Below are 12,851 nucleotides of genomic sequence, written 5' to 3'. Positions count from 1 at the left end.
CTTTTAGGTGCAGGATTGATACATAGTGGGTTTTTTAATTTGCCCTCTCTGGTCAGAACAATGAGAACTGAGGTTTCTGCAGGAAATTTTGTCTCTGCCTCTGGTCCCCAAGACAGAGACACTGTCTAAACATCACAGAGTTGGCAGTAGAGCAGCGGGTAGACTAATGGGACTCATCTCTTGTTGCCATAGATTTTCCAGTTGATGATGATAAAGGTCTTTAAAATGTAATCCAGTTAAATATCACAAAGAACTTTTCCAGTAAGCTTCAGTTAACGACAAAATTGTATTACCAGAAATACAAAGATTTATGCTTATATTTCCACTTTTAATTCCTATTAAGTTCCTTGTGGATTAAAGATTCATGTGCAAGAAACATGGACAGCTAAGTATATCACTTGTATAGCACACATAAAATTAAAGGCATTTTTAAAGTTACATTGTTGAATGCTAACTGGCAAGATGGCGTATAAAACAAAAAGCTATCATGTAATCTGAATTGTCTCTATATATCCTGCATAGCAGCTGACAATGAATATTTATCTCAGCAAATATTTTCCAGCCTTTCATGCTACAGTTTGTGTTTGTTTCAGTCTGATTTGAATAAACAGAATGCTCTGAAATAACTGTAACTAATATTTTTAGGCACATAACATTTGAGATGGATCTGCAATTCAGTGCAGAAATATTCAACTGCAGAAAAATTATTAGCATTAACCAGGAGCTAAATTACAGCTCTGATTTCACTGGTATTGCATTGTACCTGTGAATTCGATAAAGCTGAATGAAATTAAATGTTCACTTCAATTTTTATGAAAAGGAAATAGATTCTTGTTAAATTGAGCAGCATCATTATGTTTGTTTAACATCTACTGTACATGGCATACTGGAGTCACAAGTCACAAGTATTTGGGAGAGAATGCATTAAGAGTGCATCAGATCACTTATAAAAGCACAAAGTAATAATGATTATTAATCCTGTAGTATATGGGATTTGAAGAGGGAGTTTTTCTTTGCAACATAATTTAAGGGGAAAGCCCTACCAATTCCTATTTTATGAAAGGCTTTGTATTAGGCTCAGTTACCCCTACACATTAAACTCAACAACTGGCATCCAATTTCACCCCAGGAAATGCATCCCAGGAGCTCTCCTGGTGCCATGGGGCACCTCCCACTTAGCTCATGGGTCTTTTAATCTTGCCACTGCAAATTGCCACCATGGTACCCATGGCTGTGAGTGTTTATAGCATTGGTGGGGATGACAGACTTGAAGTTGCAGCCCAAAAAGAAATTGCCCTTGTAGTGCTTTTGTGCTTCCTGTTCCACACAGGTTTTACTGGGAATTAGTGTCTGTAACTAAAGCACTGCTTTGGCTTAAGTATTTAACAGGCCTACAGAACATAAGTGAATGCCTATATGCTGTTTGCTGACACAAACGTTCCAGTTCTTATTTCCTTTCTGGGACTTTACTGAACTCTCTGCTTATAGCTTACCATTACAGTGAAACATTTTCCTTCCACTAAATCCACTTTCACTAAATCCCTGATACACTAAAAGTTTATCTCCAGCCAGGATCACATGATGCTGTCTAGCCTACACCCCACTTAGGAAATGCCAAACTTCTTATGATTAATCCCCTGACCCAGAAAGTCATGTTCCATGTGCTGCCTGCCTGTCCTGCCTGGGGACTGTGAGCTCCTCACGAGAAATCTGCTTTGCAGAACAGTCCACCTTCCTCTCATATGGAACTGAAAAGTTACTTACAAGAAAATACATTGCATGTTTCAGAGGTGTTTTTTTTTTAACTTTCCTACCTTCAAATACCTGCGAGCAGGGCCAGTCCTGTTACATTAATGAATGCTTTTATTTTCCTGGATATCTCGTGGAAATTAGTCCACAGGTTGGACTTAAAGAGTTGAAGAAAAAGTGTGATTTCAGCAACAGTTTACAACAGATCCTTGCCTTAGACTCAGTTTTGTTCTACAATCAGTCAATACTGAACCTGATGCCAGTCCTGGTAGTGACAATAAAAGTGTTTCAGGCAGACCATGAGTTGACAAAACTAGAGAGCTTTGAGCACAGCTCCTTCTTTGCTTGTAATAAACTACGAAAATGCAGAGGTATATTTTTGTGTTACCTTCAGATTAATTTCTTTTTTCTCTGGGCAGAATGAAAAATGAACAGGGGATGTTTAGGAGCATATTTATTTGTATGTTCTGTCATTTTTCTGGGTGTTTGTGTTTATGCTGTGTTTATCTGCATGTTTATCTTGCAGATGAGATGGATGGATATAAGTAGTCACACTAAATTCAGCATACCAGGAAGGGTGGAGAGCTGAAAACAGCTTCTGAGATTTTGTGAGCAATGCTGCTTTATTAACTCAGAGAAAATAATTTCTTGACTATAGATATGCACAGGCGAGACATTGCAAATAGAGCTGTCAATAAAGAGATTAATTTTAAAAATTTCAATTAATTTTCAAAATGTGCTATATAACCAGTTCCCTCCACTGTGTGAAAATGTTTGTGGTTACAGCAGGGCATGGTGGCAGGTGGACAAAAGAGGGATGGCTGGAGAAAGCAAGTGAAATCTGTCTGGAAAACGGGTTCCAGCCTGTGGTGCCATCCATCATCAGCTCATCTTCAGATTCCCCGCTCTCCATCCATACAAACTGTAAAGAGTTGGTAATTTGGGTTTTGTTAAACCTCAGGTTACCTTCATCTTTAGAGTGGGGGCCAGAATCTGGATATCCTCAGAACTTTTCCTCACCTTGTGATGATCACCACTGATGTTTGGACATATTTTAGCATCATCAGCTTGATGTACCTGTAACATTGTGTTGGATTTTTAACCTTACACTGAGATATTTTGTATATGGGAATGGAGCCTACAAGAAAGACAGACATGGACTCCTTACAAGAGAATGGAGTGACAGGACAAGGGGAAGTGGATGCAGTCTGAGAGAGGGCTCAGATTTGGTATTAGGAGGCACTGGTAAAGGTTGCCCAGAGAAGCTGTGGCTGCTCCATCCCTGGGAGTGCTCAAGACCAGGTTGGATGGAGCTTGAAGCAACCTGGGATAGGTGACCTGGTCTAGGAAAGGTGTTCCTGTCCATGTCAGGGGAGTTAGAACTTGATGGACTTCAAGGTGCTCTCCAAACAAGGCCATCCCATTATTATATATAGTGTATACCTTATAATTTTTGCTATTGACTTATAATGATTGAACAAATGAGCATCTATTGTTTGTTTCTTTGTTTGTTTGTCTGTTTGTTTGCTTATTAGGTTGTTTTTAGTAGAAATGAAACCATATGAAGATAGACTTGACTTATGTGTATGTACATTGCTCCTCATCAGAAGCTGCCAGAATAAATGTGAGGTCAAGCGATAACAAAGCAATTACAGAAAATGGTAGAGAAAACTTCAGGTCCTGAGGTATTTGTTGTTGGATAGAAGACAGTGGTTATTCCAAGTGAGTCTGATGCATTCCAAGAATGAAGTATCTTTATTTGTGAATCCCAAACATCCCTAATAACCTTAGAATTCAATTTTCCCAACTCTGCAATATATCCTATGAATATTTTTCTATCCTTGTAACTCCTTGTCTTCTGTAGACAGTGGGAGTCACATGCAAGTGCCACATGTCTGTGTAAGTCAAATGCCTCCCACCAGCAGTTCTTCCATGTGTTGTCATTGATTTATATTCATAAAAAACAGTCAAGAAATGATTCAGAAATAGTAATTACTTGGTAATGTCAGAAATTGATTAATTAAATGCTCCAGTGTTTACTCTGCATTTTTAAGGCTGGTAACATTTCTGGGCATTTTCTTACAGCATCAGAGTGTTTGCTGGGTGAAGTTTATTAATGTAAATTGGATTTGACATAAACAAGACTACAGCTAATTATTTCATGTAAATATACACACTGTGTAGAAGCAAACTCATGAAATCTGCACATCTTCCTACACTATTTATTTATTTTTTTTAACTCTGGATATCTGTTTTAGCTAAATAGCAAATTCCTGCCTTAAACAACACTGACACCTTTTCATTCATGGAATTGCTGGGCTGTAAACATTTGTGTCTCTCTGACACCTTCATAACTTATACATAGACAACCATAACTTCCAGCAACCAGGAACTCTTACATCTACCACTGTGCTAAGCTTCACTTCCTCTGCTTTATATTTCACTGTACAGAGAGATTTTATACTCAGTGAGGACAAGAACTTTCCATACGCTGCAATAAATGGGAGAACAGCCCCAAACTTGCCTAGGAGACACAGCCAGGGTGCTCTGGCACAAACTACTTGTCCATATTCATTCCTCTTCCTGGCCAAAAGGAAAAAAATCCCCATTTCCTGCTGAAATCTTTGGTTAGTTCAGCAGTCTTGTTGACTTTTTTGGTGGGTTAGAAACTCAAAGGGTTCTTGGTGGTTTCCTTCCTCTGGGACAAGCACTGGTGAGTGCAGCCCATACTCTGCACCATCACCTGCATCTGCTGCAGTGTCTGCTCCCTGTCATTCAGGGTCAGGCCCTACCCAGCCACTTGAACCTCAGGACAGGTGAGTATCCATGGAAGTTTGGCCTCTACAGAGACTGTTTTGGCTCCAAATCCAAATTAAGAAACATCCACATGTCCCTGCTGTAGTGATGTATTGCTCAATGATTGTTCATAGGTGTTAAAAGCTCCCCAGCTTAGAGGATGTAAATGGAAACTTTCCAGCTATGATATCAACTTTTTCTATTTCAAGATAATTCTAGTAAATTCCAGGTGATGCTTTGTATTTGTTTTTACTGATTTATACTTTTGGGGAAGAAAAACAGTTAAAAGAAGCATTGATTTGCCAACTGGACAAAATGTCTGGTTTCCTTTCCTTCTACAGTCAAATGGAATAATTTGCTCACTATTTAGCAGAAATGAAAAAATGTACATAGCCTGCTGTTTTCATAGGAAAAAAATTGGTTTGTTTGCAGCTACCCAAACCAGCCAAGGATGTGGAGATCTGACTGTTAATGATGGTGGTGGTGGTTCCTACAAAATCTGTTCCACACCTTCCAGCTTATAGTCTGCAGGTCTACTAAGCCAGGGAAGAGCTTTTGCAGATTTGCTCCTAGAAAATGTTTTTCTGGAAAATGAAAGGTTTTATAAGCTGATGGAAGACATAAAATGCTGCATAAAACTGCAGCATTCTCTCTCCTCGTTCTCTTCCCTGTGTGGAAAGAACACAACATCCATTTCACTGAGTAGCAGGGTACCCATGCTGTTATCCCAGAGACTGAACTCCTTTGGGGACAAACCGGCAAAACCCAAATGCAGCAGGGCTGTGTGTGTGCCAGCTGCAGATCTGGAGAGCATTCCTCTGAGAACTGGCCCTGCATCCCTGTCTTCAGAGAGCACAGGGTGCAGAATCTGTCTATCAGTTAATGAGCTTGTGCTATTTCAGGCTTTACAAAACTCTGCTGCTGTCAGTGGATGGTGCTGGTTAATAGGGTGAAAGTGGAATCCAAGCGGCAGCAGGAGGAAAACCCAGCTGAATTTTTATGAAAACAACTGGCTTCAGATGAATTGGTAAATCAGTTTTAATCACTGCAGCATAGATGTAATATGAGCTGTTCACTGAGGCTTAAGTGATTTTGAACAATTAAGAAATTTGCTCAACATATTTATTAAAATAATCATTACTCCTTTTTCCATAATGGTGTAATGTGCACGAGGGCTCTTGCCAGCCTCCTGCTCCATTGCAGAGGCTTTCAATGTACACTTCCATGCCAGTTGTTAAACCTGACAATTAAAATAACATGTTGAAATCATGTAGGAAAAAAATAAATCACCAATAATGACAGTTTTAAAAGGTATTATTTTCTTAAGCCGCAAGGTCTAGCTTTCATTGTTATTTAGGACCAAAGGTAAATAGCCTAGCCAGGTGGGGTATTGAAAAGAGTGAAAAAATACTAATCCTAAAGGGTTTTATTTTTTTAATACCTGATTTCTTTTTAGTGTGCAATAGAAAGCTCAGTCAATTCTCATTTATATTGCTTTTGGATACAAAAAACATTGTCTAGACAAGAATACGTATATATATATATATGTGTGTGTGTGTGTGTGTGTGTCCTCTTAGGCTGCTGGAAAAAAGTCTATTTTCTATCAAAGGTTTATGCAGTAGGATGAAAACAAAAATAAATATATTTTTACAAAAGTTATAATATTCTCTGAAGTCACTCTCCCTAGATTTAAAGCTTTACCCCAGGGCACTCTTCCAAGATCCTTGGAAAATGACTTGTGTCTCCACACTCAGTGTAACAGCTTAGATGTCCCCCTTGTTGCTTTGCTAACATCATTTCCTAATGCAGCAGTCTGCTGTTTGGCTGCAGACAGCTTTGTTGCTGTTTGATTTCTAATAACCTTTCCCTGTGAAAATGTGACTTCCTGAACTGTAGCAGATGACTGTGGGCTCTCCGTGGAGCTCCCTGTCTCCAGGGCTGGAGGGCTCCAGACACTTGGAGGAACTTGTCTGTGCACTTATCTCGTTGTTCATTTGGTTCTTTGCTCCCCAGTGACCAACATTGTCCTCTGTGGAGCACAGGAGCCTCAATCCATGCTGGATTACAAATATTAGGGGAATCGGGGCAGTGTTGTTGAAGGGTGGGCTAGGGCTGCCTGCACAGTCTGCCCCAACCCAACCAGGAGTGGAATTAGATGTGCCAGGGGGGAATGGGAAGATTTGTTTGGATGTGCAGGGCTGAATATGATATTTACCTCCAATCCCTGCTTCAAAACTGATCTGCAGGAACGTGAGTGCCAGTGTAGTCTGCCCCAGCTCCGTGTCTCCTGCACAGCTCAGGCAGCTCAGCCATGCATGAGGCCACCAGGACAGGAGAGCAGTGGCAGGGGGACAGTGGCTGTGTCCCCATGTGCTTGGTGCAGGTGTGTGAGTTTGGGGGAGCTGGGCTGTCCCTGCTGCAGGAGAGGCCAGTCCCACCCATGGCCCTGCTGCACTGCCCAGCACAGAAGAGCCTTCAGCTCCTGAGTAGCCCTATTGAATTAAGTACGTAATCAAGTGATTTGCTGGTATCCTTAATCCTTTTCACATCTCTCTAAGCTCATTAAACTCCCTTTGATATCAAGCTGAGCAGGTTCCTTAAGAGAGGCAGAGACTACGTGCAATTCCTTTGGCTTGAGTTTATCACCTCCAGCTTCCAGCCAGGGACTCCTGTGCTGGGAGCCTAAGGTTGCTCAAAGGGTTTGCTCTCTAACAATGGATGGGAAAATGTTCTGTGTGCTGGATAATATTTGATACCCTGCCCAGCACAACAACAGAGGTATGCCAGAACAAATACCCAAGTAACCAACCAAAATACCAAGCAGTGGATCCCTGGCCCCAGTGGAGGCACTTCATTTCCTTTCTCTTCCCTCTTTTTTCCTGACAGACATCCAGCTAACAAAGAAAAGAAAAACAAAACCCTAAAAAACTAGCAAAACAATTAAGCATTGCAAAGGGAGATATTCAGTTCTGTCAAAAAAAACCATATTTAGGTATGTTTCTAGGCTTGTGTTTCGACTCAAACCAGCAACAATCTGGGTAAAGCAATTCTCTAATGCTCTCTAAATTAGATGAGCTGGTATGTGACATTTGCATGCCTTCTCCTCCTGCAGGCCAGAACACATGTAGCTGTTAGAAAGATTTTCTACTGCCTTTAAACATATTACAGAAGGTTTTTTTCTTAAAACAGTGCAGTTATATGCCATCAAAGGAGGAAAGCTGAAGGAGTGAATTTCTCACGGCTCAAGATAGCTAATTCAGAAGAAAAGGGACAGATTTCACTCATTACTCTGAAAAGGATTTTAATTTTTTTGTTGTTGTTTGTTTCTTTGTTAAAATCAGTAAGTTCTCAGTAATCCTGCAAGTTGTGAGGAATGGCTGGAGGTAGGAGTGGGACTCCAAGCAGAGCCAGCAGTGCAGGCTGTTGATGTCTAGTCCAGGTGTGAATAAGAGCATGGATGACAACTCCACAAGTAGCACTATCGCTGTGTGATAGTATCAAATATATATAAACACACGAATTTGGAGTCTACAACTTCAGATTAAAAATGCTGCATCATTTCAGTAATATTGACTTGGCCTTACACGGCTTTACCCACTCCTGCTCTGCAGGTGCTCAGTGTCCATTGTCATAGGGGGAACAGAAAGAATGGTGAACCCCTTTTGAAACCCTGTGGCCACTGTGCTTTTACAGCCCTTCTCTCCCATCTGACTGCTCTGGCTCATTAGTACCTAATATGACCATCATGTCTGCCTAAATGATTTTTATCCTTACATCAGAAAATGATGCTCCATGTAGTCTTTCAAACTCCACAGTTATCCATGCTACTCAGAGCCTGCACGGCACAACCATTCATACCACAGAGCTCCAAGGAAGCTACAAAATACTTGTATTTCCCTTCTAGAAGTGATCTATTGGGCACTGTGAAGTGCTTTAATGGATTGTGCTCATCGTCTCGTACATAAAGTCAGAGAATCATTTAGGCTGGAAAAGGTGTTTAAGGTCATTGAATCCAACCATAAAGCAGTGTGATTACTTTGGGGTTTTACTCACATTTTCTGCTGTCACTGAATGTGCCAAGTTCTTCTGAATCACGAAGTTGTTCTAAATCTCGAGTGACTGTTTGCTATTTGCTTCACACTGACAAAATGATAGCACTGGGTCCTGATCCAGGGATGGCAGAATTGGTGTTATTGGGAGAGCTGATGAGAGGAGAGAGCAGAAACCTGGGCTTGGGGACAGAGGCCTTGTCTGAAGCAGATGGCTTACTGTGGACACAGCTGGCACGTGAATGTGCCAGAAGAAATGAGGTGCTGCTAACCACCTTCAAATCATGGCTGATTTTTTTACATCACTTTTATACAGTGACAAGATTACATACTCCCAGGCTGCAGGTTTTTAAAGAGAAACAGAATAATATTTCTGATTTGTCACAGGAAAACCTTAACATTAAGGCAGTCATATAGGATAAACACAGTACTTTCCTTTTCCCCATTGTCCTTATTTCCAGAAAACAGTTTTTAGAAAATTGCTTCAGAATGAGGTTTTTATATTATCATGGTAGAATTATGCAGAATAAAACTGCTGATCCTACCTTTGCCTGTAGGGCAAAATACACTGATGAATAAATCAGGAATATTGTTTAATATTACATTAAAAAGATGTAAAGGTCTTAATACTAATTTATGCTGGATTCATTGTAGTAAAAAATATAAAGTAAAATAGGCAACTTGTTTTAAAGAACTTGGTACTGCAACTAATCATCATTATATACTTGTACAGTATATATTTTGTGAACTCTAATATATGTGTATTGCAGAATGATCTTACTAGAATTAGCTTAGAAGAAGCTTCCTGCTTAATTGCTACTGAAGTTCATGGTGTTACTCGGGATTTACATTATTTACTGTGTTCTAAAAGAAACAGCTATGCTGTGCTTCTGTTTACAGCAGTTAGAATGAAATTTAATCTTGGGGCGACCACAGAGTTTAATGGAAAGTTTTACAATACCCAAAGATTTTCAAGCCATGCAGTTTCAACAGGATATGGCTGAGATGCTTTTGCAGAGGCTTCTTGGGAGCAGTGTCCTACTCTTGCTTCCTGTTTGTGCCAGGGACCTTTTTTTGTGCCTTTGCAGGACCACTCTCTCTCCCTCCCTCCCTCTCTCTCTGAACAAGAAAATAATTATTGTGGACAGAAACACAGAATCACTTGAAACGATTCCAGTCCTGAAAAATAAAAATGTACATTTATATAGAAATTATGATCATTAAAATCAGCTAACATTTATCTTCACCTGGAGGAGACACAATGATGCACAGTCCCTGTAGTGGCTGTCTCATATTCCTGGTCATGAAGATAAATGACTCAGAAGAAACAACTACTTTGCAACAAAAATCCATATTTGTACACAAAAGAAATAATAATAGTGAAGAGACAACTTCTAATACAAACAGGAACCCCACAAAGTGGTTCTGTGATGAGTCCAAAGGTAAAACAGTGGAGCTATAAAAATGGAGCTTTTGTCTCCAGAAAGTGAAGATGGATTATTTTCTATGTAGTGCTCCAATACTTGAAATTTCCTGAGGTATAAGGTTTGAGACATATTTTTGCTTTGGTGATATATTTTAGGACAGTTATATTATTACTGATAGACTTTCAGAATAATAGTAATGTGACTGTGCTGGTACCACTGTCATCCAAATATATCATATTATATCACGTTATTCTGTGGCTCATTCTGAAATACTTGATATAAATAACACCAATGTTGCTTTCCTCCTGGAAATGAGGTGGTGTATTTCTGTTACTGACAGATTTCTCTGCTGAGAATAAACATCATCTCTTTGCACTGAGTTTAAAGAATAGGCTTCAATAGGAAAAAAATCCATATTTTTCATCTGGTCAAAATAATTTATCAGAAATTCTGTCTAGACACAAGTACAGGAGCTTTCATAGAGTTGATATTGCAAGTTATTGCATCTGCAAAAGTTGGACTGGAAAATAATATGGGGGCTGAGTTATAGCTTCATTTTCAAATAGGGTACATGCTATAGTATTTTTCATACTGTCCATAAAATAAATATTTGAGTCAAATATTCAGTTCACTTTGATTTATATCAAAAGTAAACAAAATGTGCACCAAAAACAGCGACTGCACTGCTGGGAAGTTATTTTTCAGTCTGGATCCAGGGAAGATTATTCTGGGCTTGGAATATGGATATGGATTGATATGTATGCTAATTTATTTGTGCTGCTTGTGTATCCTCGGTGCCTCTTGTCTTCCCCTCTAATAATCTCTGAGGAGTGCATTAGGCTACTGCCCTGTTCAAATAATATGAATCCAAATGTGGATTTAATCTAGATTTTTACATCATTGTGATTTTTATTTACATGGGATAACCTTGGGAACAAAATCAAAGTGCGCACCACAAATTGACTCTGACTGGTTTTTACTCAAAATTTTACAAATACTTTGAACATTGAAAATTAATGTTTTAATATTTTCTCATTTAGGAATATATGGACTCCAACAAATACATAGAGCATTTAGTGACTCAGCTGGAAGAACAACGCTGGAATTTATGGAGGCAAGTACTGTGCCACACATATTTATTTATGTTGCTATTTTGGAAATGATACTGCAGTCCACAGTTCCCTTTTTTAAGTTCAAATGAATGATTGGGTATTCAGTTTCTCCATTTTTTTTAATTCTTTGCAGACTACCAAATCTTACCTTATGAAATAAGTAGGGCAGCACACACAAGTCGAATCATGCCTTGGTTAATCAGGGCAGTGTCACACATGCACAGGTTTGTTCATGTTAAAGTTTCTAGGCAGTGGATGCTAACTCTACTTCAGATTCTTTCAATTGGACTGAATTTCAGAAATTATCTTATATCTCGAATGTGTTTTCATTGAATGGCACACAAAATCTAACCAAAACACCACCATAGCAGCACAAGCAATCGAGAGTTTTGAAACTAAAATAAACACAGGTTTATAATTTTGCAGTGGTCTTGGTAGTCTGGATTTTCTGATATCATCTCTGTTCACGTTGCCCAGACTTCACCCTGGTTTAAGCAGAACAGGGATTACCACATGCTGGTGGGTGTTTCTATGCTGCCTACAGTAAATTTGGTAACTGCTCAAATCCTAACATAACATTGGATGAAAAGGAAATAGAGTAATAGCAATGATAAAATTCCTTCAAAATTCACAGCAGTTTTTTTTAACACAATATTTAACTTTGTTCTTCTCAAGACATATGAACAGTGACAGTCTTTTAAAATACAGTCAAATATAAAAGTATCTTCAGGGAACAATTTAATGTTCATAGGCTGAAACCTATTTCACCTTAGTTCTGATCAAGGGAGAAATAATGATCTGTCTGATTTTTCAGGTGAATGCCTCTCATGTACAAAAAAAGAGCAACTTCACATGCCAGTATTAGGTGTTCTGCACCTCACAAACTTCTTGACCTATACAATATAAAGTAGTATCCCAGCATTTACAGCTTACAGCATTATGATATTGACTCTTATAGGCAAACTCTGGAAGTTAGTGCTTAATTCCTACTTTTCTTAAAAAGTACCCAAAAAATATTTTGGCACAAAAAAATTAAGTTTTCATTTCACATTACAGAATTCAGGAGACTGACTTTGTAAGAATGAAGGTGATAACATTATATGCAGATGACACTACTGTGGTTAAATATGAATGAATAATAAAAAATTAAAATATTAAAAAAGTCTTTGAAAAGTAGCAGGGTTAGTGACTTTATTATAAACAGACATACAGATGTGTTCTGTAAATTCAGTGGTTTTGAAAATCTGAAAACATTATTTTTAACATTATTTATTGTTATTATAATTTTTATGTGGTGTTGGCATAAAAAGACTGGTAATGAGCACTACAAGAAAAACCCTTCTGGTTTAGCCAGTCTTCTTTGAACACTTTATTCCTCTTTTAAATCTCTGAGAAGTTTCATGGTGAGGATTATGCTAATAGCTGGCACTACACAGGGGCAGTGCTGGGCTGTCTACAGCCAGACAGATGTCCCAATAAATCAGCAGAGCCCTCTCCTCAGCCTTCATTACGCTCCTGATTTGTGACCACCATGATCTGAACCCGGGGGGTCACCGGGCGCTGAACCTGACATTGACCGATAACCCGCGCTCTGCGCGGGGTGAGCCCATAAAACTGACACACACAAATTCTGCCCATTTAGCTGCTCCAGCCAGCACAGATTTATAGTGCCCAGGCTGAGGCAGAGGAGACTAAACCCAATGCCACAGTGTGCATAT

The 12,851-nt window shown here is 39.1% G+C and overlaps 1 protein-coding gene across 15 annotated transcripts in view; it reads left to right on the top strand.

The window, feature by feature from the left end:
- NCKAP5 (NCK associated protein 5) overlaps positions 1-12,851 on the top strand; it is a 453,280-nt gene that overhangs the window by 208,401 nt on the left and 232,028 nt on the right. For all 15 annotated transcript variants that reach the window (XR_015289529.1, XR_015289528.1, XM_086898613.1 and 12 more), the window contains one exon: positions 11,062-11,135. Coding sequence is in view for 13 of the 15 variants with exons in the window: in XM_086898613.1 (XP_086754739.1) it covers positions 11,062-11,135 (74 nt within the window). In the remaining 2 variants the exon portion in view is untranslated. The remainder of the gene's footprint in view (positions 1-11,061; positions 11,136-12,851) is intronic.

Source organism: Cyanistes caeruleus, chromosome 7 (assembly GCF_971803275.1).
Source record: "Cyanistes caeruleus chromosome 7, bCyaCae1.hap1.1, whole genome shotgun sequence".
Classification (NCBI taxonomy): Eukaryota; Metazoa; Chordata; class Aves; order Passeriformes; family Paridae; genus Cyanistes; species Cyanistes caeruleus.
Note: the sequence above shows the minus strand (reverse complement) of the source record. Positions and strands in the feature narration are given on the sequence as shown.